This window comes from Narcine bancroftii, chromosome 2 (assembly GCF_036971445.1).
Source record: "Narcine bancroftii isolate sNarBan1 chromosome 2, sNarBan1.hap1, whole genome shotgun sequence".
Lineage (NCBI taxonomy): Eukaryota > Metazoa > Chordata > Chondrichthyes > Torpediniformes > Narcinidae > Narcine > Narcine bancroftii.
The window spans coordinates 186,838,674-186,865,899 of NC_091470.1; the positions used below are offsets into that span (position 1 = coordinate 186,838,674).

The window sequence follows — 27,226 nt, forward strand, 5'->3', positions numbered from 1 at the left end:
GTTTAGAACTAGGTAGGTAATGGACAATGGGTGCAGGAGTAGGCCATTTGGCCCTTCAGCCAGTACCACCATTCACTCTGATCAAGGCCGATCATCTAGAATCAGTACTTCTCCCCTATCCCTCAACTCCCCTATCCCTCAACTCCACTATCTTTAAGAGCTCTATCTAATTCTCTGTTGAAAGCATTCAGAGAACTGGCCTCCACTGCCTTCTGGGGCAGAGCGTTCCGCTGGGTGAAAATGTGTTTCCTTAACTCCATTCTAAATGGTCTACCCCTTATTCTTTAAGGGTGGCTTCCCCCAACATTGGGAACATGTTTCCTGTCTCTAGCATGTCCAATCTCTTCATAATCTTATATGTTTCAATCAGATACCCTCTCATCCTTCTAAATTCCAGTGCACACAAGCCCAGTCACTCCAATCTTTCAACATATGACAGTCCCGCCACCCCGGGAATTAACCTTGTGAACTTATGCTGCACTCCCTCAATAGCAAGAATGTCCCTCCTCAAACTTAAGAGACCAAAACTGCACACAATATTCCAGGTGTGGTCTCACCAGGGCTCTGTACAACTGCAGAAGGACCTCTTTGCTCCCATACTCACCTCTCCTTGTTATGAAGGCCACATGCCATTAGTTTTCTTCACCGTCTACTCTACCTGCATGCTTACAGTCAGTGACTGACAAACAAAGACACCTAGATCTCGTTGTCCTTCCCCTTTTCCTAATTTGACACCATTCAGGTAGTAAGGTGCCTTCCTGTTCTTGCCACCAAAGTGGATAACCTCACATTTAGCCACATTAAACTGCATATGCCCACTCACTCAACCTGTCCAAATCACTTTGCATTCTCATGACGTCCTCCTCACAATGCCACCCACTGTAGGAAATTATTTTTATTATCGAACTGGGGACCCAGGGTTCAGCTCATGGGAGGGCAATGGACTGAGGGGTCTCAGACTCTGCCCCAGGGTGGGGATTTTTGGGTGGGTTGGGAATTCTAAGCTCTGCCCCACGGTCACCGATGCCTCTTCCACAATTCCAGCCACGAGAAGGATCATCGAGTGACTGCTGTTTGCGGACGAGAGGTTCCATCAGACACCTCAGTAGCTTAAGGTGTGCGGACAAGGGGGCGGCCGGGGTCCTCTGGAACCCCAGTCAGAGGGGTTCCAGCCATTGACTGGCACTTGTGGTCTTGTCCGACCTCAGCTGCTGTGGGTGGCCCACGTTACGCTCCAATGTTGAGCTCAGAGAGGGAGTCAAACCCAGCAAAAGGAAAATGTCTCTCCAGATACTGTGGGCTCGTGCCTAATCCAGCCTTTTCTTCAGCAGAACCTACCGATGAGAGTCTCCAGTTTATCTGAAATAAAAAGAAAAGGCAAAATGAGCATTTTGGAAGGTTGAACTTGAAGGTGAAGTAAAGACAGAATTTTTATCACTATGGGGTACAGGTCCACAGATCCCTCAAGGTTGCTGTGCAAGTTGATAGGGGGTTGGTTAAGAAGAAGGGTAATGGTGTGTGGACCTTCCATTGTTCAGGGGACTGAGTTCAAGAGTCGTGAGGTTATTTTGCAGCTTGATAACACTCTGGTGAGATCATATGATGTGTTCAGTTCTGGTCGTCTCATTACAGGAAGGATGTGGATGCTTTGGAGAGGGTGCAGAGGAGATTCAACAGGATGCTGCTTGGATTGGAGAACATGTCCTATGAAGCAAGGTTGACAGAGCAAGGGTTTTTCTCTTTAGAGCGAGAGGGATTAATGGGGGGGGGGAGCGGCTAACGAAAACCAGAGAGATCGATGCTAATGCCATCTGGTTGGAGGGTGCCCAGACGGAATACAAGGTGACAGTGGGGTTAGGCAATTTTTGGTTTCAACTCTCACATGGAAGCAGGCTAGACTGGTGATGGAAGTTCCCCAGCAGCCCAGTAGGTCATTCATACCTCAATGTTAGGAAACCCCGTATTTTACATGTGGATAATCAACAAAAATTACAGAGACCACATTTTTTGACCACATTCTCAGGACCATTGGCACGAGGTAAGATGTGGGTAAAATCAAACTCACTTACCTATTGCGTTCATTAACATCTCGTGTTCTGAAATGAAAGGAAAAGGGTCAAACACACGCCCTTTTTAACAAGTTCCTCCAAAATATTAGAAAAACTCAGCAGGTCAAGGAGTGATTTTTACTGTAAATAGTCAATCCCCTCCCCCCTCAACTTCTTGGCCGCAAAAATCATGCATTTTCCAAATGACCCGTGTAAACGTTGACTACTCCCGTAACTTTTGGCCCCGGCTGTCTGGCCATCCAAGCACCTGCCACCCCAAGCAAGGATCCTTAAACTTTGCATATACGGACTCAAAATTTGTACAAAAGTTTAATATTTATTTCTCAAATTGTATGTAAGTTTCTCCAAAGGGATACAACTTTGAATTTCCGAGTGCCATCTTTCCATACCCAAGTGTACATCTGATTTCCAAGTCACTGCAATACACTTCCTTGTCACCGCTAAAGCTATTTTGATAAATTTCACTTGATAAAATTATAGTTTTAATTCAGGTTTGTTCCTTCTATATTCCCAAACAAAAATAAATCTGGATTTTATGGAATAACAATCCCAAAAATCTGTTCTAAAAACTTTTCTAAATCTGTCCAAAAAGTTCTAACTTTAGAACATGTCCAAATAGAGTGCAAAAAAGGTTCCAAATAGTTTTGAGGATTGCAAAAGCATATTGACAGAGAGTTGGGCAGAAAAGTGGCAGATGGAGTTCAATCCAGACAAGTATGAGGTGATGCATTTTGGAAGGTCAACCTTGAAGGCTAATGGTTAACAGTATGGAAGAACAGAGGGACCTTGGGGTCCAGATCACTCAAAGTTACCACGTAGGTTGATAAGAAGGCCTATGGGATGCTGGGCTTCAATAAGTCAGGGGATTGGATTCAAGAGCAGAGAGGTCATGTTGCAACTCTACCAATCTCTGGACAGTCGACACTTGGACAGCTCTGGTCACCTTATTATAGGAAGGATGTGGAAGCTATGGAGAGGGTGCAGAGGAGATTTACCAGGACATTACCTGGATTGGAAAATAAGCCTTATGAGGTTAGTAGAGTCAGAAATTTTCTCTCTGAAGTTAAAAAGGATGAGAGAACTACAAGATTCTGAGAGGCATAGAACCTTTTTCCCAGGGTAGGAGCAAATGCTAGAAGGCATCTGTACAAAGTGAAAGGAGGAAAGTTTAGGGGAGACATCAGGGCTAAGTTGTTTTCATCCCCCCCCCCACCCCATAGAGAGTTGTGGGTGCCTGGAATACATTGCTAGGGGTGGTGATGAAGAAAACAACGGCAGAGTTGCTGAAATTACAGCACTGCCATGGACCCACCAAGGGAGTGAAGTCTCAGCCCTCCCCTGGAGGGTCCAACTGCCCAGCCTTTCCTGCCATCAGCTGCGCACAGGCATATGCTCTGTAAAAGGAGCCGACAGTGGTTTATTTTACAACCCCATGATTGTGGGGCCTAGGACCAAGATGGTGGCGCCTGTGCTCATCAGCGTCCTCTACGAGGACTGGCGCAGAAAACGGTGAGACCACTCCTCCTCCCCTGTTTGAGAAGGAGAAGCAGAGAAGATGGCCCATGGGACAGAGACCACGACGGCGGACCAGCGGTGGGCTCTGAGGCTGAAGAACGCACAGGACGCGGGCTGCTGGTGACTCCGGTCAAGGGAGTCACACCAGGCTGCAGTCTGCTGGAGACTGGATCGAGATTGGCTGAGGGGATACCAGGTATCAGAACTGGGAATGCAAGAGGGCGCTGGAGGCCTACTAATCAGTGTCAGAGGTTCGCATCTGGAGCTCGGGTTTGCTAATGGCTCAGACGGAAGGTTGTGGGAGTGCTGAAGGTGAATCCACAGACACTCTGTGACTCTGGGCAACTCTCCTCTGTTTCTCTAAAATGCAAGGCAATTTTTGTGGATAACCAATCTTTGTCTGCCTTAGAGTAGACTAGAATAAATTTCGTGTAGTATCACATTTTCTGTTTCGTTACATGATAACAGGAAAAATGATGAACTTTACCATTGATTGTCGGGCGTTTAAACAGTTCTGGAAGAGAACAGACAGTTTTGATCAGATGCAGCACTTTCACTGAACACATTGACACGATTCTCAACACCGGGTTTGTTACTTGGCCGCAAGACGGGTACTGCCACGGTAGTGCACTACTCTATCGCTCAGGGACTGGGCCAACAATACCCAGCCTTCAAAGCCCCGTCGTTATTGCTGTAAACACGACCCATCTCTGGAAGCCGGCTTGCTTCCAGAAGCAAGGGCAGAAGAAAAGCTGGGTCGGTGAGCATAGCAAGCCAGCTTCGTGAAACAAAAGAGGTGGGACGTGTAGTACAGCCCCGCTCCGTCTCTGACACTACCTACCTTAGTGGATTAAAGCTGGGTAAGTTCAGAACCCCTCCTCTCCCCACCTCCCACCCACACCACCTTCAATCCAGCTGTCTTTGTGAGGTTTCTGAGGAGATTCAGTATGCCACTGAAGACTCTTGTAAAATTCTACAGGGGGACCGTGGAGGGGTGGCATCACTGCCTGGTAATGGAGCCGCCAACTCTCAGGACAAGAATAAACTCCAGAGGGTTGTTAACTTGGCGTATCGCATCACAGGCACCGGACTTCACTCCATCGAAGACGTCGACATGAGGCGGTGTCTTAAAAAAGCGGCCTCTATCCTCAGAGACCCCCCCCCCCAAAGGCCAGGCCCTCTTCACTTTGCTACCATCCAGGAGCCTGAAGACGAGCCCTTCGCCATCAGATCCCTGAATAACCAATGAACCAAAGACACTGCCTGACTTTTCATGCTCTTTTTTTTAAGAGTAACGCTGTAAGATGATTTATAATATGATGCCTGCTGAAAAACATTGAATTTCATGACGATAAATTCTGATTCTGAACTGGTATGCGAAGCATTCGAAAAGTAGATAATACCCAGCTTAAACTGACCACATGCACACATTCTCCCATTGATGTTTACAGATGACACTGTAGACAACGGGGAGGGCTTTCAAAGCTTGGAATGGGATCTAGACCTGCTGTGGGGGAAAAAAAGGGCAGCAAAATGACAAATGTAATCTAATTTTTTTTTTAAAAAAGGGTGGCATGGTTGGCCTAGCAGTTACTGCAGTTACAGGGCCAGCGACCCAAGTTTGAATCCACCACTGTAAGGAGTTTGTACATTCTCCCCATATGTCTGCATGGATTTTCCCTGGGGGCTCCGGTTTCCTCCCACCCTCAAAAATGTACAGGCTGGAGGTTCACTTGTGCAGCACAGGCTCACGGACCGGTAGGACCTGTTATGGGCTGTTATGAGATGTAGCGCAGTAACAGGCCATTTCGGCCCACGAGTCCGTGCCGCCCAATTTACACCCAATTAATCTACAGCCTCGGTACATTTCGAAGGGTGGGAGTAAATCGGAGGCCCCAGGGAAAACCCACGCAGACATGGGGAGAACGTACAAACTCCTCACAGACAGCAGTGGATTCAAACCCGGGTCGCTGGCACTGTAACTACATTACGCTAACCATGTCAAACTAATACAGACACGTGAGGTGTGGCACTTTGAAAGGACATACAATTTAAAGAGTAGGGCAGTGAGGAGTGTGGTAGAACAGAGGGATCTGGGAATACAGATGCACAATTCCCTGAAAGTGGCATCACAGGTAGGTAGGGTTGTAAAGAGAGCTTTTGGCATACTCCCTGACTTAGAACCATAATTGGGACTAAAGTATCTTGAAATGAACTCGATTCAGAATTTTGCCTGTGCGCGTGGAGTGCCGAAATCTTAAAGCAAACTTTTTAAATCAATTATTTTTTTTCATCGTTGATTTGACGATAACGTAAAGCTTCCTAAATTTGTCGATCAATCATGGCGAATCCTTTCACATTCTGGACCATGCTTACCGTGTTAGTCGGTGTCCCGGGATCCCTAAGCTGGGTGTGGCCATCTTGATTCCGGTGCCCGTGTGCAGGCCTTTGGTCAGCACATGCACAGAGGGTTCACATACTGGAGTTCAGTTGGTGCATGCGTGAGAGATAAGCACCCTAACAATATTGAATTTGCGCCCTTAACTCCTGCGCATGTGCCAACTGAACTACAATACACGAACCCACCACGCATGCACCGACTGAAGGCTCGTGCGTGTGCACAGGAATCAAGATGGCCGCGCCCAGCCCATGGACCCCAAGACACCAACTAACAAGGTAAGTATACACGTTTTGGCTCTTACATGCCCTGTATCCTTGTTATAGTTTGTCAAATACAATGTAAAACATGTTAAAATTTTAAAATTTTTTTCTTTATTTTTAAAAGTGTTTCGATCGTATGTAAGGATGGATGTAAGTTGCATAGGTTGCAAGTTGAGGAGTGCCTGTATTGACCTTCTTAAATCAAAGTATTGAGTACAGGATTTGGGATGTTATGGTAATAAGACATTGGTGAGGACAAATTTGGAGTGTTGTGGGCAGTTTTGGTCACATAGAAAATAGGTGCAAGAGGAGGCCATTTGGCCCTTCAAGCCTACCCCACCATTCAATATGATCATAGCTGATCAGTACCCGGTTCCTGCCTTCTCCATATACCCCCTGATCCTCTTAGCCACAAGGGCCAAATCTAACCTACTCTTAAATATTGATAAGGAAACAGCCTCAACTACTTCCTGCGGCAAAGAATTCCACAGATCCACTACCCTCTGAGAGAAGAAATGTTTCCACATCTCAGTCCTAAAAGACTTACCCCTTATCCTTAAACTGTGACCCCCTGGTTCTGGTTTTTCCCAGCATTGGAAACAACCTACCTGTGTCTAGTCTGTCTAATTTTATATGTTTCTATAAGATAACATAACAACAATTTACAGCACAGAAACAGGCCATTAGGCCCTTCTAGTCCGCACCGAACCAAACACCCCTCTCTAGTTCCACCTCCCTGCACAATGCCCATAACCCTCCATCTTCTTCTCATCCATATACCTGTCCAACCTTTTCTTAAATAATACAATTGACTCCACCGCCACTATTTCTCCCGGAAGCTCATTCCACACGGCTACCACTCTCTGAGTAAAGAAGTTCCCCCTCATGTTACCTCTAAACCTCTGCCCCTTAATTCTTAACTCATGTCCTCTTGTTTTAATCTTTCCTCCTCTTAACGGAAATAGTCTATCCACATCCACTCTGTCTATCCCTTTCATAATCTTAAATACTTCTATCAAATCCCCTCTCAACCTTCTACGCTCCAAAGAATAAAGACCTAATCTGTCCAATCTCTCCCTATACTCTAGATGCTTAAACCCAGGTAACATTCTGGTAAACCTTCTCTGCACTCTCTCCACTCTGTTTATATCCTTCCTATAATTAGGCGACCAGAACTGTCTTCTAAATTCCAGAGAATACAAGCCTAGTCTCTCCAACCTTTCTTCATCTGCAAGTCCTTCCATCCCTGGTATCAGTCTAGTGAACTTTCTCTGCACCCCCTCCATGGCGAGGATGTCCTTCCTCAGATAAGGAGATCAAAATTGCATGCAGTACTCTAGATGTGGTCTCACCAGGGCCCTGTACAGCTGTAGCAGGATCTCTGTACTCCTGGACTCGTATCCTATTGCTATGAATGCCAACATACCATTCGCCTTCCTCACCGCCTGCTGCACCTGCAAGCCCACTTTCAACGACTGATGCACAGCAGCACCCCTTTTCCAAAACAGATCCCATTTAGATAATAGTCCTCCTTCCTGTTCTTACCTCCAAAGTGGAGAACCTCGCATTTATCCGCATGATATTGCATCTGCCACATCATGGCCCACTCACCTAATTTGTCCAAATCACTCTGCACCCTCCTAGCATCCTCCACCCAGCCAACCCTGCCAGCCAACTTCGTGTCGTCTGCAAATTTTGAGATATTGCTATCTATTCCCACATCTAAGTCGTTGATATATATCATAAACAACTGTGGCCCCAGCACGGAGCCCTGCAGTACCACTTGTCACTGGCTGCCATTCCAATAAATTCCCATTTATACCTACACTTTGCTTCCTGTCCATCAACCCATTTTCTATTCACCTTAATACCATACCTCCTATACTGTGCTTTTTAATGACAGGAAAGATAGCAACAAGGTAGAAAGAGTGCAGAGAAGATTTACAAAGATGTTGCTAAGTTACAGGAAAAGATTAAACAGGTTAGAACTTTATTCCTCGGAGTGTAGAAGAATGAGGGAAGATTTGTTGGAGGTATTTAAAATTATGAGGGGTAAACCCTGAGTACTTTTTCCTTGAACGTTACGTGAGATACAAACCAGTGAACAGGGGTTAAGGGTTAAGAACACGAGGGGGAACATCTTCACATAGAGAGTAGTGGGAGTGTGGAACAAGCTAGCAGCTGAACGTGGGCTCAGTTATAACATTTAAGAAGAATGAGGACAGGTAATAGATGGATGGGAAGGCAAGGGTGTGGACTGGGGGTGGGGGGGGGGGGGCAGGTCAGTGGGATTAAGCAGAATTGTTCAGCACAGAGCAGAAGGGCCTGTCTTCTGTGCCGTGTGTTTCTATGGCTCGAGGAACTGAGTTACAGGGAAAGGCTAAACAGGTCCTGGAGTGTAGGAGTATGAGGAGAGGTATGTAAACTCCCGAATTCTTTTGCAACACAATGTGAAGCAAGGCAATTGTCTCCCGTGTAAAATCCCCAAAACACCCGCCCCCTCAGACCGCAACAATCAAGTCACATGGGATCCTACCTTTGGCATCCATCCGCTTCCTGTAATAATACCACGCTGCACCAGAGACTACCAGAATCAGAGCAACAAGGATCACCATGAACATGATGAAGAATTTTGATGGACTGGGGAAGAATTCATCTAGGGACAGAGACAGAAAGAGCTCCAATTATGAAATGGAACCGCATCTGCTCAGCATGTCAGCAAAACCCAGCTCTTGGCCTATACTCATTGGAATTTAGGAGAATGAGGGAGGGCCCCTCACTCCAACATTTTGAATTTACTTATTGCACAGCATGGTAGAAGCCGGATCTGACCATTTAAATCCGTGCCGCCCCCATTTCACCCAAGTTAACTGATAGCCCTGTATGTTTTGGAAGGTGGGAACGCCCAGAGGAAGCCCGCATGGGCGTGGGGAGAATGTCCAAGTTCCTGGCGGACTGCCCCGGATTCAAACCCGAGTCACTGGCGCTGTGGTAGCGCCATGACGACCGCTACGTTAACCGTGCCGCATAGAAAGGCATGAAGCGACGGAGGACGAGGGAAGACATGATAGAGGTGGACAAGATGATGAGAGGCATCGACCGTGCCAGAGGCTTCCCCCCCCAGGGATGAAATGGCTAACGCGAAGGGGGGCATAGTTTTAAGGAGTTTTGGAGTAAGTTCTTCACACAGAGCGGGGTGGATGCGTGGAATGCGCTTCCAGCAATGGTGGTGGAGGCAGGGACAATAGGGTCTTTGTAGAGACTGTTAGATAGGTACAAGGAGCTGAGATAAATGGAGGTTTATGCAGGAGGGAAATTCTAGGCAGTTTTTAGAGTAGGTTATTAGGTCGGCACAATACTTTGGGCCGAAGGGCCTGTACTGTGTTGTAGTTCTATGCTCTATGAAGCTGTCTCCCATTGGCTTATCCACACAAGCTCTCATTTCATTGGCTTGCACAGGCCAAGTGCACATTCAACACACCCATTCCGTTGATTTGTACACATTCCCTGAACCTTGTACCACTGATGTGCACAGAGTCTATACCTCCCCCCACCCCCGAATCCACACACTGAGTGTGCATTTCTCAAGCTGGCATCCCTTTGAACTGCATTTGCCGACACCACATCTACTCAGTTGCGCCTGCTTTGTTTGTCCTCGGATTTCCGCACCCTGCCCTCGCACAGCCAGCATTGCCCCTGACACATAGAACACCTGCGCCCCAATCCCGTTGGTTTTCCCCCAAGTCCCTGCCTGACCTGGGATCCGCATGATAGACACCAACTGATCGTTCAGGAGGGTGGACTGCACCGTGCACTTCACTTCGATGGTGCCCCTCATTATGTCTATCGATCTGGAGATATGGTAGAAACCATCTAGGTCCTTATGAACCTGGGATTCATCCATCTCATTCTGGCTGTTGTTGTTGTTGTTGACGCCCCACAAGAGTTTTGGAACGGGGTACCATCCTGATGACTTGCAGTGGATCCTGATTCCATTCCCTTGGTAACCTGCCAATTGGATGGCAGGCTGCAAGCCCAAACCTGTGGAAAGAAGAGCCACTGATCAAGTGGACAACACAGCGAAGATCCCATTACATCCCCACCCTCCAGGGATTGGATGAAACAGATGCAAAGAGGGCCAGGGGATTGGCCTGGCTGTAAGAAGCTCCCACCATCCCTGCAATCACAGCACATATAACCATTTACGGAGCGGAAACAGGCCATGTCGGCCTTTCGAGTCCGCACCGGTTCACTGATTTTGTGCGCCCTCTTCAGGCATTGGTCCCGGTAGATCTTCATCAAAATTCAATTATCATGTTATAAAGTGCAACGATATGGGGTGACCTTATACCTACCATCCAGAAGGACAAGGGCTGGAGATTATGCCATGATTCATAGCACATTCCAGCACAGTACAGGTCCTTTGGCCCACAATGTTGTGCCAACCAGTATCAGGGCATCAAAAGTTATGGGGAGAAGTCTGGGCAGTGGGGCTGAGTGGGAAAAATGGATCAGCTCATGATTAATGCCAGGTCAAACTCGATGGGCTGAATGGCCTATTTCTGCTCCTTTGTCTTGTGATCTTATAAAGCTACTCAACAAACTAAACCTTCCCTACCTCACACCCATAACCCTCTAATTTCCTTGCACCCATGTGACTGACTAAGAGTCTTTTAAATGTACCAGCTTCCAAAACCCACCACCCCTAGCAATACATTCCTACAATTCTCTATGTACGCAGCTTCTCCCCGACATCTCCTCTGAACTCTCCTCTCCTTGCCTTGTACAGATGCCCTCTGGTGTTTGCTACTCCCGCCCCAGGAAAAAGGTGCTGGCTGTCCACCCTATCAATGTCCCTCAATCCTGTACACCTCCATCAAGTCACCTCTCATCCTTCTTTCCAAAGAGAAAAGCCCTGTCTCCGTTAACCTTGTCTCATAAGACACATTCTCCAGTGCTGGCAACATCCTGGTAAAAACACAATGCTGGAGAAACTCAGCTGGTAAAACAATGCACTTTAATTATAGACCTGTAGGTCTGATGTCAGTGGTGGGTAAATTAATAGAAAGTGTTCTTAGAGATGGTATATACAACTATTTGGAAAGACAGGGATTGATTTGGAGTAGTCAGCATGGTTTTGCATGTGGTAGATCACGTCTAACACATCCTATAGAGTTTTTCGAGGAGGTTACTAAAAAGGTTGATGAGGGGAAGGCGGTGGACGTTGTCTCTTTGGACTTTAGTAAGGCTTTTGACAAGGTTCCTCATAAGAGGTTAGTAAGGAAGGTGGAAGCATTAGGTATTAATGGAAGGATATACTGGCTTTGGAGACGGTCCAGAGGAGGTTTACTAGGTTGATCCCTGGGATGAAGGGGTTGACTTATGATGAAAGATTAAATCATCTAGGATTGTATTCGCTTGAGTTCAGAAAAATGAGAGGAGATCTTATAGAAACATATAGGATTATGAAGGGTCTGGATAGGATAGATGTAGGAAGGTTTTTTGAGCTGGCCGGGGAAACTAAAACGAGAGGATACAGTCTCAAGATTTGGGGGAGTAGATTTAGGACAGAGATGAGGAAAAATAGTTTTTCCCAGAGAGTAATGAATGTTTGGAATTCTCTAACCAGGGAAGTGGTTGAGGCTGCCTCATTAAACATATTTAAAATTTGGTTAGATAAATTTTTACATGATAGAGGAATTAGGGGATATGGGGAGAAGGCAGGTAGGTGGAGTTAGGTCATAAATTAGATCAGCCATGATCGCATTGAATGGCGGAGCAGGCTTGATGGGCCATTTTTGGCCTACTCCTGTTCTTACTTCCTATGTTCCTATGTTCCTATTAATGATGAAATAGTGAAATGGATTCAGCAATGGTTGGATGGGAGATGCCAGAGAGTAGTGGTCGAAAATTGTTTGTCAAATTGGACGAGTGGATTGCCTCAGGGGATCGGTACTGGGTCCACTGTTGTTTGTCACATATATTAACGATCTAGATGATGGGGTGGCAAATTGGATTAGTAAATTTGCAGATGATACAAAGGTTGGCAGTGTTGTGGACAGCAAGGAAGATTATCAAATTTTACAGGGTTATATAGGACAGTTAGAAGAGTGGGCTGGAAGATGGCAGATGGAGTTTAATACTGATAACTGTGAGGTGCTACATTTTGGTAGGACTAATCAAAATAGGACATGCATGTTAAGTGGTGGACTGTTGAGGAGTGCCATGGAACAAAGGGATTTAGGAGTCATGGTACATAATTCCCTGAAAGTTGAATTACATGTGGATAGGGTGGTGAAGTAGGCATTTAGTATCTTGGCTTTTATAAATAGAACACAGGAGTTGAGATGTTATGTTGAAATTGTATAAGGCCAAATTTGGAATACTGTGTGCAGTTTTGGTCGCCAAATTACAGGAAGGATATAAACAGTACAGAGAAAGTTTACGAGAATGTTGCCGAGGTTTCAGGGTTTGAGTGGCAGGGAAAGGTTGAGCAGGCTGGGACTTTATTCCCTTGAGTGTAGAAGATTGAGGGGTGATTTGATAGAGGTATTCAAAATTATAAGGGGGACCGATAGAGACAATGTGGAGAGACTTTTTCCACTGAGAGTGGGGGAGATTCAAACAAGAGGGTATGGATTGAGAGGAAAAGGGGAAAACTTTAGGGGAACATGAGGGGGAGTTTCTTCACGTGGGGGTATGGAATGAATTTCCGGCAGAAGTGGTAGAAGCGAAATGGATGTTAATATTCAAGGGAAAGTTGGATTGGTATATGGACGGGAGAGGTGTGGAGGGTAATGGGCTGAATGCGGGTCAATGGGACTAGGTGGGAGATGTTCGACATGGACTAATAGGGCCAAACTGGCCTGTTTCTGTGCTGTAAATGGTTACATATCAAAGATAAAGATACATAACCAACATTTCAGGCTTGAGCTCTTCATCATTACCTCTTCAGACCACTCCCATCCATGTACCTATCCAATTTATTCTTAAAACACAAGATCAAGCCCGCATTCACCAGATCAGAATGCAGCTCATTCCACACTACCCTCCCCCTCTCTGTGAAGAGCTTTTCCATAATGTTCCCCCTAAATCTTTCCCCCTTTAGCTGAAAACTATGACCTCTCCTATTTATCTCTCCTAATCTGTGGAAAAAGCCTACTTGCACCAACTCTGTCTATATTTTGTAAACCTCTATCAAATCTCCCCTCATTCTTCTTCACTCCAAGGAATAAAGTCCTAACCACTGAGCAGTAAATGGCTGGGTCAAGTGGCACGGTTAGCATAATGCCGTTACAAGGTCAGCGACTGGGGCTTGACTCTGGCATTGTCTGTCAGGAGTTTGTTCACTCTCCCCATGTCTGCGTGGGTTTCTTCCAGGTGCTCCACTTTCCTCCAACCCTCCAAACTGTACAGGGGTTGCAGGTTAATTGGGTGCAATTGATGGCACTGGCTCATAGGCTGAAAGGTCCTGTTACCATGCTGTAGGTCTTTAAAAAAAAAATAGGGGAGACATGAGTTGGGAGACGACCAATTCAGTGATTGGCAAGCTTTGTGATCCAGGATGGATATGGAGATGGCCAGCGTTGAGAGACAGGGTATTTTCTCTTCTTTCGATACTTGGAGCACCTTTACCTCTTTTGGCTTCCAAATTAACTGATAATTTTGTTGTCAGGCATACACTGAGAATCTGGTTTCAATTTCAGAAACATTTCAGGTTCCATAGATTCTCATTAATTAGTCCTTTTTTAGGTAATTTCTTCTTTTTACCTTCAGTTTAAGATATCGGTTACCATCAATGGTCAAATTTAGGTATTCAATCCTTTTTGGATTTCTTTATCGACCAAACAACTCTCCACCAAATTTACAATACCTAGACATCACTTTTTTCATTATCTACAGGTCAGGACCTTAACCATATAACAGTTTACAGAACAGAAACAGGCCATCTCGGCCTCTCTAGTCCGTGCTGATTTAAGTGAACTCCACTAGTCCCACCTACCCGCTCCCTCTCCATAACCCTCCAACGCCCTCACATCCATGCATTCATCCAACCTTGTCTTAAATGACAAAATTTACCCTGCTGCAGCCACCTCTTCCGGAAGGTCATTCCACTCAGCCACCCCTCTCTGAGTGAAGACGCTTCCTCTCATGTTACTTCTAAACTTTTGCCCCCTGAGCCTTAACTTACGACCCCTCGTTCCAATCTCTCTTACCCTCAAGGGAAAGAGCCTATTCACATCTACTCTATCTATCCCCCCTCAACCTTCTACGCTCCAACGAATAAAGACCCAGTCTACTCAATCTTTCTCCATATTCTAGATACTGCAATCCTGGCAACATTTTAGTCAGTCTTCTCTGCACCCTCTCTACCTTATTGATATCCTTCCTATAATTTGCACACAGTATTCCAAACTTGGCCTCACCAACACCTTGAACAGTCGCAACATCACCTCCCAGCTCTTGTATTCTATGCTTTGATTTATAAAGGCCTGCGCATCAAAAGCCTTCTTCACCACCCTATCCCCATGAGATTCTACCTTCAGGGAATGATACACCGTTACTCCAAGATCCTTCTGCATCCTCAGTGTCCTCCCCTTCACTGCATATGTCCTGTCATGATTATTCCTTCCAAAATGAAGCACCTCCCAGGCAAACCGAGAAACTATCAACCCTCACTTTAAATCTACCCGGTGATAAGACGCCCACAGCCACCTGTGGTAACAAATTCTGCAGATTCTCCACCCACGGAATGAAGTCGTTTCTGATCTATGTCCCAAAGGGAGGTCCTTTTTATTCTGAGTCTGTGCCCTCTGTTCGAAGACCCTCACACTACCGGATGTATCTTCCCCATGCCCTCACTTTCCTTTTCCCTTTCAAAATTTAGTCCTCTTAAATTCTTTAATTTTGAGGTTTCCCCAAAACCTGAAACTTAATACGATAGGGAAGGTTTATAATTTCAAACCTGATCATAGACAGATGTTATCAGTCCTTTATGGACAACTTTAAAATTCTACAGATAGTTCCCTGGACAGAATTAATGACAGGAACAGGATTTTCAACAGCCATTTTCTGAAATGACATGGGACTTTATTCTGAAGCGAGTACATTCACATCTTCTCTTTGTGCTCGACACTCACTAATACAGTTTAAGGGAATACACCGGGCCCACTATTCCAACATCTAATTGGCTAAATTCTATTCTAATTTCTCTTCTAAATGTGACATATGTATAACTGAAGAAGGTTCACTGTATCATATATTCTGATTATGTCCTTCCCTTCCCAATCTTTGGGAATGGGTATTTTATACAGGTATACAATCCTTTATCTGGACATCTAAAATCCGGAAAGCTCCAAACACCAGCATTTTTTTTCCTGGTGCTGGTACAGAGGGAAGAGAGAGGGACAGCAGCACGTCTAGGTTGGGCAGGTGGAGGTGGGGGGAGAGAGAGTTGGCAGCGCGACTAGGTTGGGCGGGGGGGGAGATACGGCAGCGCAACTTGGGCATGCGGGGGGAGAGATGGCAACGCGACTCGCGTGGGTGAGGGGGAGAGAGACGCCAGTGCTACTGGAAGGGGGTGGATATGGCGGCACAATTCGGGTGGGCTTAAATCTGGGGCAGCTGGCTTTTGTTCTGAAATCCGGAACACACTGTGTCCCAAGGGTTCCAGATAAAGGATTGTGTACCTGTATCTTGTCTTTAGTTCTTAACAACTTTTTTTTGAATATTTTATTTTTAAAAAATTTTCATCCATGTAATTAGGAATCATCATACAATGAAAGAATTTCAATTCGTTACATGATGTTTATATCCCCTCCCTTTCCCTCTCTATCCCAATCCCTACCCCCACACAATAAAGAAAAATATCTGTACAAAAGATTATATATAGTAAAAGAAAGAAAACATTGGAATTTTAACAGATCTTATTTAGTCATTTCATTTTAAGGAAGAAGGTTAAGAAGTTGGAAGAACTATTAAGCGAGGACTGCATAAATCTAGACAGAAATGGGAACTGGACTTGAACATCACACGATGAGCCAAAATGGTCTGATCTCGACAAATACTATTAGTACAAGATACAAGATTGGTTCAACGTAATTTCTTACATCAATTATATTTACCACAAAAATTGATTAGAATGAAATCAGATTTATCAGATCAGTGTTTTAGGTGTGGTGAAGAGATAGGTACTTTTTTTTATATACACACTCAACCTGATTGTATTCTGAGGTAAAACCCTTTAGGACGGACTTAGGGAAATTTTTAGAACAAGTTGCAGGTATAGTATTAACCCCAGACTTATTCTTATTGGGAAATATACAAGGAATAAGACCCAAGCTGAAATTATCAATTTATCAAATGAAATTTGTTAAAATAGCTTTAGCAGTCATGAGGAAATGTATTGCAGTGACTTGGAAATCGGATTCGCATTTGAGAAGAAGGTGGGGGCGTGGCCATGCTAATGAGCTGAGCAGAAGCATTTTGAAAGAGCTCCCCACAAAAAGTATTAAAAAGACGGTTGAAAAGCTCAAAAACCAGAATTCTATCATCAAAAATGGAGACCCGAGAACAAAAATTGAAGAAGTGACAGCTCAGCCAGGAACAGCCTGATGAGCGACTCAGCCTTGCGACCGGCTAAAGCCAGGAGAGCTGAGGTGTCGGCCCAAGGTATAGCCTCCATCCTTATACAATTATTTTACAAGTATAGAATCAGCGGTGAGAGATATATAATCAGAAATTAAGTTGTGGAAAACTTAAATGACTTATTCAGAGGCTGAGCTGGACAAAACAAAAGACAGGCTGAAGGCAATGGACGAAAAAGCAAAAATATGGGACACAGAAAAAGACTGATTGACAAGATCAACCACGTGAAAAATTTTAGCAGCTGAATCAGTGTAAGAATCATTGGATTGAGAGAAGGAATAGAGGGAAAAGACAAAGTGAGTTTCTTTGAAACGTGGATCCCACAAATGCTGGAAGAAAACAAGTTAAATGTAAAGCTGAAAATTGAAAGGACCCAGAAGAACCTGCAAACAGCGACCACGACCAGTCCTGGTAAGACTTTTAAGTTAATGGGAAAGAGATGCGATCTAGGGAGCAGCATATGAATATTTTTTAAAAAAATAATGGCTCATTAGTGGTGGACGATGCAACAGTAATGTTTTCCCAGGACCTCAGCCCCGGCTTGGTCAAACAAAGAAAGGAATTTGATGAGGTAAAGAGACAACTGCAATCTAAAAACTTGAAATATTCAATGATTTATCCAGCAATGCTGAGGGTGGACGTCTCAAAAGGTAATCGACGAATTTTCAAGAATAATTAATTTGAAGAGTTTTTAAGAAAGTTATGAAAAGATTAAAGTCGTCAACTGGAAGGGGTGAAGAAACCATTTCAAAACGGGACTAACTGAAAGACCTATTTTTTTATTTATACTAATAGTACTGAGCTGTCTTGTTTTCACTATTAAAAGAAAAAAAACTGGTTTATATGCAGAGCTCTGAAAAGACAAAGGTGGTAAGGTGGGAACTCTGACTACGGGGTGGTGCCAGGAGAGGAGTGATTTTAAAAGGTGGCACCAAAGGGAGGATTTCTTCTTCTTTGGAAGAACCCACAGGCCTTTTACATGGGCTTCCAGGTACTATTGTCAATGTCACTGTCAGAGCTCGGGATGTGTGTGTGTTTCTTAAAGGGGAAATGTATGTGTTGAAAATGTCTTAATAGGGAAATGTTACAACAGTATTGAGAAGATACTATATTTGTGTGAGAAATGGTATGGATAAAACACTTTAGTCCTAATATTAATAGGATAAACAGGGAGGTACCTTTTTAAGCTACTAAACAACCATATTAGACAGCTCCTGTGGAATAATAAGGTACCAGGAATTGCACTGGGAAAACTGACATGGGACTGAAGGCTGGGAGGACTTGGACTTCCAGATTTCAAAAAACATTACCCAGCTGCACAGGCTAGATTTCTCGCTGCCTTCTTCACTGCAGACAAACCCCGTCTTGGGTTCAAATGTACTCAATGGAGGAGGGACTTTATCTCTAAAATGGAGTTTCAAATCGCTAAAGAAAAGGACGCATAACCCCATTCTAATACACATGATTAGAATGTGGCAAGAAATTAATGGAACTATAGGAAAAAAAAAGGTAGGGATATCAATCAAAGCACTGTTGTGTAAAAATGTGTTACTGCCTATGAACATGGGCAATATTAAATTTGTGGTATAACAGAGGTATGAGATATATTAAAGACTGTTACACAGAAGGAACTCTTATGTCCCTTGAACAATTAAAACACAAAGGTAAAACACAGGATTCTGTTGACACCGTGATTAAGTGAAACCCAGCAGGTCAAACAGAGCCTTTATGTAGCAAAGGTAAAGGTACATCACCAACATTTCAGGCTTGAGGCCTTCATCAAATACAGAATGGCCAATGGGACCTTCTCCTGTTTTCTCTAGCTTAGATCGTTCTTAAGATGGGGACCAACGTTGAAATTAGTGAAACTGAATGAACGGTTTGGATGGGGGATGCATCCAAATTTATAACAAAAATGTCCCCTGCTCTCCAGAGTGAAAGTGCAAAACCAGGGTTGCAAAGGTCAAGGGAAAGATGGGAGTCGGACTTGGGGGTGGTGATTTCAGAAAGAAGCTGGTCAGATTGGTGTAAGGAGAGCAGGACGTCAATTCTAAATGCAAGATATGGTCTGGTCAGTATAATTTTTTTACACCAATTACATCTTACCCCACAGAAATTACATAGATCAAAGCAGAATAATTAGAGATGTGTTTCAGATGTGGGACTGAGACAGGAATCTTTCCACATGCCACGTGGTCATGTGTGAAAGTGAGGCCATTTTGGCAAGAATTCACAGAAAAAAATTAACCAGGATACCAGAAGTGATCTTCGCAGATGACCCGGATGTATATCTATTAGGTAATTTCATGGAAATAAGTGACAAATGGACCAAATATAAAATCTCATTGATAAAAATAGCGCTGGCAGAATCGAAAAAAATGGATCGTGATCACTTGAAAGTCCAACTCCCCTCTACTTATAGCACGATGGACTGCGGAAATGAACAGTTGTATATCCATGGGGGAAAAAAAATCATATCAAACTTAAAGAATAAATATGACACTTTTATAAAGGTCTGGCAGCCAAACCTAGACCACATAGGGGCCCAAATATAATAAAAAGGAACAAATAAAAGGTATAAAAGTAACTATTACGTATATAAAAAATGTAGTTTCTCCAACTGTACTTTATATACTTAAAATATATGTAAGCTCTGACAGTGAACAGATCTGTATGTATGGAAGGGGAGGGAGGGAGGGACTGTTTTGTTTTCGTTTGTTGTGTTTGTGAGAAAAGTTTAATATATTGAGTATTTGAAATGTCACTGTATAATTGTGGAAGAAAAAAGAAAATATTCTAAAAGATGGAATGCAGAAATACAAAGTTGTATCCCTTTAGAGAAAAATCACATATAATCTGAGAAATAAATAACATTTTTTGCAAATTTGGAGCCTGTATATGCAAATATTAGGTATAATATTCTGACTCCAAATCCTTTCCTCATTTTTTTGGAATAAGCGGGCCAACCGGTCTGATATTGTCTGCTTCACAACCCAAGGTCATCGCCCTCACCTCCCTGATCGTGAGAAGAGCCAGATTAATGAGATGGGAAGATGCTGTCCCTCCGCTCACACTCAATATGATGGCATGTCTGGCTTTGGAAAAAAAATGAGATGCTCCACTGCTGAAATGAATCTTAACTTTGTTTCTTTAATAAAGGATCCCCATAAAGTAATTAATAATTACTTTCAAAATTTGTAAGTAGTTCACTTGGTTTTTGACCCCCATGGATTACCTTCCTTTTTATCATCAGGTAGCAGACTGCTTAGATTTAACCAATAGCCTCTGGAGGGAGGGGAGTTGATCATTAGTATGTTTTTTTTTTCCTTTTCTTCTTCTCTGTACTGCCACCTTGTCCCGGCCAATCTACTGGTTAAGGGTCCAGTGTGAAAGGTCTTTAATCGGCACGCAGGCATCAAATCACAGCGGAGACGATACTACCTTGGTCGGTTGTATCATACCCAGTGTCTGATGAGGCCTTCATGTCGATTAGCCCAGTGTGAAAGGGATAAAGTAGTAACATGTTGATGACATTTTCGTGCGCATCAGGGAATGTGAAAGAAACAAAAGATTAAAAAGGTATAAACTTTGCCGACCTATACAAACCTTTATAAATGTCCAAAGGACTGTGGAAAAGTGGCAGCGGGAGAGGGAGAGAGAGAGAGAGAGAGAGAGAGAGAGAGATGGTGGATCTGCCACCCCAGAATTCCATGTGGCAGAGAAACCTCTCCACAAATGCTCCGTGCATCCAGCTGCCCAGAATTTTGGGAGGGCAGGTCTTTCGAAATTGTGAGCTATTGCCGCTAAGACTTTCCCTTGGTCTTTTATAAATTTATATAGGTCGGCACAACAACAGGGGCTGAAGGGCTCAGACTGTGCTGTACGCAAAGCTTAAATTATGTTATAATTAGACATGATTAATTTTGTTCAAATACAAGATCATAATACATTGATCAGGATTTAGGCCAGGTCCACCATCATTCGATGCATCAAACAGACATCACCGGTGGAGGACAGGCTCCCCTATCCCCGGGGATGATTTGTGATGGCTGTGAAAGGACACACAGAACCAGTTAACAGTGGTCCAGTGTGAAAGCCAAAAACAGCTTCCTTAACTGGTTCACTGAACGGCCAATCTACCAGTTAGCCATTGTGGAAAGGTCTAACCTAACGTAGGTCTCAACACCATTTTTATTGTTATATGTGATTTGTTAATACTTTATGGACATGTATCGATGTAACATTCACTTGATGAAATCAATAAAAATATTGAAAAAAAGGAAGAGACAGGGTAATTTGGCAACTCACTGGCAACTTTCAGCGGGACGTGCACTTCCTCAATGATCCGCTGGTGCTCCACCATACACAGGTAATCTCCTTCGTCCCTCAGCTGCACGTCGTTCAGTTTGAGGGAGACATTGCCCTTGTTGAGCCTATTGATGAAGAGCTCGGTGCGCCCTGCATAATCTGCGCTCTGTTCCTCCGGCACGTTGTGGTCGCTGCGATACACGTGCACCGTGGCATGGGCCTTGGTGTCGCTGCGCATCCAACGGATCTCCATCCCCGGCAGAGGCTCATCCGGGATGAGCTGACACTCTAGAACAGCCGTTTTGCCAAACATGGCCACAATCTGGTACTCAGGCCCCGCAACCCTGAACACCACTGGTGGGAATGAGAGAGCAGAACAAGTATTAGTTTGCAAATGTGTCAATATTGTAGGGTAGCTTGGTAAGCACGACACTGTTACATTGGCACCAACCCAGGTTCAAATCTGCCACTGTCTGTAAGTAAAAACACAACGCTGGAGAAATACAGCAGGTCAAACAGTGCACTTCATTACAGCAAGTATAAAGATACATAGCCAGCATTTTGGGCTTGAGCCCTTCATCAAGGTATAAGCAAAATGTAAGCAGGTGCCTGAACAAAATGGTGGGGAGGGAGGGGGCTGGGGGACAATCCCATAGGCAGGAGGTAAGAGGTGGCTCTATGAATGGAGAGTTGGAGGAAGGAAGACAGAGAAATGGGAGAGATGGGGTGGGGAGTTGGAGGTGGCACGGTTAACGTGACACTATTTCAGCGCCAGCGATCCGGGTTCGAATCCGATGCTGCCTGTAAGGAGTTTGCACGTTCTCCCTGTACATGTGGGGGTCTCCTCTGGGTGCTCTGGCTTTCCTCCCACCCTTCAAAATATACAGGGTTTACCCGGCTTTGCAGAAAGGTGAGGGTCCTTCTGGTTTGACCTCTGTGACACACTAACCAAGATCACGGAGTCACCTTCCCAACAGACCCAGAGCCTTGTCTGCCAGGGAACTTTACCATGGCGGATAACTCGTCCTCAAATCAAGTTCACAGAAATTGCCTTAATGTGCAGCAACATGGAAGTCTGACTCCCATCTACTCAAGGATAGGTGGTCTTCAGAGAACAGCTGCATTTCCCTTGAAAAAGTCACATACAATCTCAGGAAAGGAAACAATACCTTCCTAAAAACTGCGCACCCTTATGTAGATCATACAGGTACCTCAATGGCACCAATATAGCTCACGATCGCCACTGGCTAGCCAGTAGACCTCTGTAAAGATTTTAACACTGTGGGGTAATGGTGTCTCCATATGTTTTATTGTACGCACTGACCATGGTGTGGAAGTATAGTTTATAATTATAAGCTGCTTTCTAATTCTAACAGCAAAAGCTTTAAGATATAAACTATACTTCCACATTGGGATGATTTTTTTTCTGTTTAATTTTCCTCTTTCTCCGTTTAATGGACTTCTGAATTCTCTAAAATGAACTGATCTAAAAATGTCTGAATTTGATATATATATTTCTCCAAATCATGTGACAAGGTCAGTCCCAATTCTTATAAACCACATGGGGGGGGGAGGTCGGGTCATTCAGTGCAACAGAATTCCCCCCCCCCCCCCCCAAACCGTCTTAGATCTCACCATGCTTCTGGATCCGGGAGGGGTTGTGGAGAGGGTAGGTCTGGACCAGTGTAATCCCCTCTCCTCCCACCTCACCTGAAATCCATGCTCCTTTCTGAGGAGTGGGGTCTCCTCATATCAAGCCCCAAAAACTGACTGAAAGGAACCATCCTGTGGGATGGATGGCCAGAAGTAAAATGCTGGGGATGGGGGGTGGAAGGAGGGTATTCTTTTGATGTTTTGAATTTGGTATGATCGTTAAATAGATTTAAAATGATGAATTATTATAGAATGAACGGGGTTGCAGGTTAATTTGCGTGTAGTTGGGTGACACGGGTTTAAATGGCCAAAATCGGCTTCTAAGCGTTTTCCAATAGAGTAAGTGAGAGAACAATAAAAATCAAAGCTTCCTTTTATTGTTATGTGGTGATGGATTAAAATTGATGTATACTGAATAGACTTCCACAAGGCAGACAGAAAGTCACCACGAACATTGCCCGGCACCCCTAACAACAGTAGAAAGAGAAGCAAAAGAGAGTCCCTTCAGAGTCATCGAGTGCCCGTGGATTAACCTCCAGGACTCCCGCAGCCTCTGCAGCCGCAGACTCCCGTCATCAGCCACCCGAGTTCCAGGTCTGAACGTCCAAGACCCAGGGTCGGTGCCAAGTGGGGGGGGGGGGTCATCTACAGGCATTGCCCACACCCCCCGACTCCAGCAAGGTGCTGTTCTCCCCCCGAATACAGTCACCATCGCTCGCCATCAGACCCACCCTACCCCCTCTGACATCACTAGATGCACTTGACACATGCTAGCGACTCTCCGGCTGCCCCCAACCGTGTCTAGTGACGCTTGATGAAGTAAAAGCAGCTCTCTTGTCACCTAAATCGGAGGGGCGGATGATGGTAACAACATTCTCCCCCCCCCACCCCACTAAGCAAGTTTATGAGGGTTGCACCACGTTTCCCACCCGTAAAACACTAATGCCCCCCCTCTAATATTCATTCTGGCGCCGACCCTGCCAAGACCTTGCACTTGTCAGCATTAAATTCCACCCGACATTTTTTCAGCTGGCCCAGATCCCTTCTGCAAACCCCTGAGGACAAGCTCTGGGCCCGGACCCCCTGATACTTCGTGGAGTGGGGCTGACAGTGAGCTCGGTCTTCAGTTGGTTCTGTGAAATCCCTTGAGGCAATTCACCAGAGTACATGCAATCCCCTGGGTTACGAACGTCCAACTCATGGACAACTCCTACTTACGAACGGACTATGCGCAGCTTCAGCGTTTATCAGATCAAGGAAGGATAACACCGTCTGCCATTTTAAATTGGATCATGGTTATCTAACCTTTTGTATTCAGGCCTCCAAAGTGTAAATCCGATGCAAGAAAATCTCTGTACAAACCTCCCCTGATGCCTACTTCAACCAACACAGTATGTACCTGTTCCGACTTACCTACAAATTCGACTTAAAGACAGATTAGGAACGGATCTCGTTCGTAACCCAGGGACTGCCTGTAAAGATGTAATAGAAGGGTGTGGGACAGTAAAATGGAGCTGCAACTGGTGCAGACCCAGGAAGAACAGGGAGCAGACACACAGTGGTTCCCCCCCACCACCCCCCACAAGGTCCTAATGCCCAGTCAGGCTGCTGATGGCTCTGTATTGACTATAAGTGGCCTGTTAAAGGAGCTGATGGCTCTTTAAAATCCTGTGACCACAGTTTCTGGCCACGTATGATGGCGGTGTCTGCGGTTGGCAGCGGTCACAAGGCAGGGGTTGCGGTCTCCAGGGGAGCAGCGGACTGGCGCGGAGCACCATGAACGGGAAGAAACACCCCCCTCCCCCCATTAGGAAGGAAAAGCTGAGGAGAGGAGAAGGCCCTACATGGAAAATGACTATGGCAGCAGACCAGGGATGGGCTCCAAGGCTGAAGGACCCACACAGGCTGCGGGCCGCTGGGAGACCAACTCCTGGGAACCAGGCATCAGAGAGAACTGAGGGCGAGAAGGTCTCCCGAAGGGCCTCGGGCTTCCCGACCGCGTCGGAGGTTTGGACCCAGGACTCGGGTCGCTGGTGGATTGAATAGAAGTCTACGGGAGTGCTGGAGGCGAATCCACGGACACTCAGTGTCTCTGAAGGGACTCTTTTGCTTCTCCTTCTCCTACCGTTAGGGTCGCTGACAATGACTTATTGTGCCCAACCCACCCGCAGGCCAAGGCTTTGGCACAAAACTTTTTAAATAAACATATTTATCAGATTAAAAGTAACCTTTTTGCTAAATGAAATGAAAATAAAAATAAGAAAATGACATACACACACTTGATGTCAGAAAGGAAGTTACATTGGTAAATTATTTAGATCTCCATTGGACAGCAGGACCCTGATTATTCATTGTTCTAGCACACACATGTCAAACTCTAGCCCGCGGGCCAAAATTATATTTGGCCCGCAAGATCATATCAAAAATGTATTAGAGGTGGCCCGCTGGCCGCCGCGCCAGTATAGCGCATGCACAGTAACCGCTGTGTCCCAGGGTGAGAGAGAGAGAGAAAAATCCTGGTCCTTGAAAAGTAGTGGTAGGTGATTTTATAAACACGCTGTCATGTCCCCCCGCCCACCCCCCCACCGCAGCGCGGCCTGGCCGGTGTCAGGGGAAGCCAAGGACGCTTCCCAGCGCCCGGAACCCCAGTGGCACAGCATTTCTTGGAGCTGCAGATGGAGTCGGGACGCCGGAGGGAAGATTGGGGCTCCCCGCCGGGTGATGGGGGCGCCGGCCGCCCTGCGCCTTCCCACCGGACCAGCGGTGGGTGCCCGGAGTACACGTGGAGAGCAAGGCTGGTCGGACAGGTAGGGTGGAACCCCCCGCCAATCTTGGGAGTGGCGTTGGCTGGATCGGGATTAGCCGCGCTCACCTGCTCCTCCACCGCTGACCGGGATCCCAGCGCGGTCCTGAGCGCGGAGACTGCCCTGGAAAGGTCCTGGGACACCAGCACAGAAATAAAAGGGGGATCCGGGAGAAACACAACAGGTCAAAGGGGGGTACGAGAGAAACTCAGCAGGTCAAGGGGGAGGGGTCCGGGAGAAACTCAGAAGGTCAAGGGGGGTCTGGGAGAAACTCAGCAGGTCAAGGGGAGGGGGTCCGGGAGAAACTCAGCAGGTCAAGGGGGGTCTGGGAGAAACTCAGCAGGTCAAGGGAGGTCTGGGAGAAACTCAGCAGGTCAAGGGAGGTCCGGGAGAAACTCAGCAGGTCAAGGGGGGTCCGGGAGAAACTCAGCAGGTCAAGGAGGGTCCGGCAGAAACTCAGCAGGTCAAGGGGGGGTCCGGGAGAAACTCAGCAGGTCAAGAGGGGTCCGGCAGAAACTCAGAGGGGGCCTGACCTCGCCAGGACCGTTGCCCACTCCCCCTCCCTGCCGCAGGCCGACCCGTGACTCATGGTGATGGGGTCGCTGATCCACCGAGATGCCGCCCTGCAGCGAGAGCCGATGCCCCCGCACTGTCGTTGTCCAACCCGATCACCCGCAAACCCCGCCCTCCCGCACACAGGCCTGAGTAAGTATTATGAACTTTAATCTCAGGATAAAACGATCTTCCAATAGTTTCATGTCACAGTGATAAATATATTCCTGGTTAAAAATGGTCATGCACCTGGATACAAGCTCATTAGGCATAAAACTTGAAAAGTGTGTAAATCAAAGGATATCTGTACCTTTTCCACTGTACCAGTGGAAAAAGGTCATGGCAAATAACCCTGCTAGAGTTCATGCCCACAATCAGTCACTCATTTGATTGTTTCAGGAATCATGTTATTCTCCCACATTCTCAATAGCCCTCAGATTTTACTATTTGACAGCACACTAGCAACATTTGACAAATCCTCTATAGAGAAATATTATTTATTGAATATTTTATTTCTCATTTGTTAATGCTTCTGGAAAGAGTTTATCCAAAACTATTATTAAACATTTATTTTAATAAGAAAAAGTTTAACATTACATATGTTGAAAGAAGAGAAAACATGCAGATGTTGTTGAAAATTTTCAATAAATATTTAGTTCGGCCCTCGACTTAGTCCAAGTTTTTAATTTTGGCCCTCCGTGAATTTGAGTTTGACACTCCTGTTCTAGCAGGTTGGACACGAGTGGCTAATGTCAGCTGGCTCCAGACAACAGTGTCTGCGCGATTGTCTCGGATCCTGAAATTTCCCCCCCTCCCCCCTTCTGCTCACCCATTTCTGGGATCTTGCATTTGACGGGAGAGAACAGGCTCCTTGGTGGGTTTGTAACTTACCTCATCGCCCCCACCTCAAAAAAAAGCATCAGTGACATCACGAAGGAAGGGGGCAACAAAGCACCGGCACGCGACCAATCCCTGGAGCTGCATTGCGTCCCCTACGATTGTGCACGCTAAAATTGT

General features: G+C 45.5%; 1 protein-coding gene across 1 annotated transcript in view; it reads right to left on the minus strand.

The window, feature by feature from the left end:
• The window catches only part of LOC138753016 (uncharacterized), a 129,072-nt gene that overhangs the window by 84,553 nt on the left and 17,293 nt on the right, over positions 1-27,226 (minus strand). The window contains exons 3-8 of the mRNA XM_069915610.1: positions 21,201-21,554; positions 10,002-10,286; positions 8,782-8,901; positions 4,072-4,098; positions 2,070-2,096; positions 1,339-1,359 (exon numbers count right to left, since the gene is read on the minus strand). Coding sequence (XP_069771711.1) covers positions 1,339-1,359; positions 2,070-2,096; positions 4,072-4,098; positions 8,782-8,901; positions 10,002-10,286; positions 21,201-21,554 — 834 coding nt within the window. The remainder of the gene's footprint in view (positions 1-1,338; positions 1,360-2,069; positions 2,097-4,071; positions 4,099-8,781; positions 8,902-10,001; positions 10,287-21,200; positions 21,555-27,226) is intronic.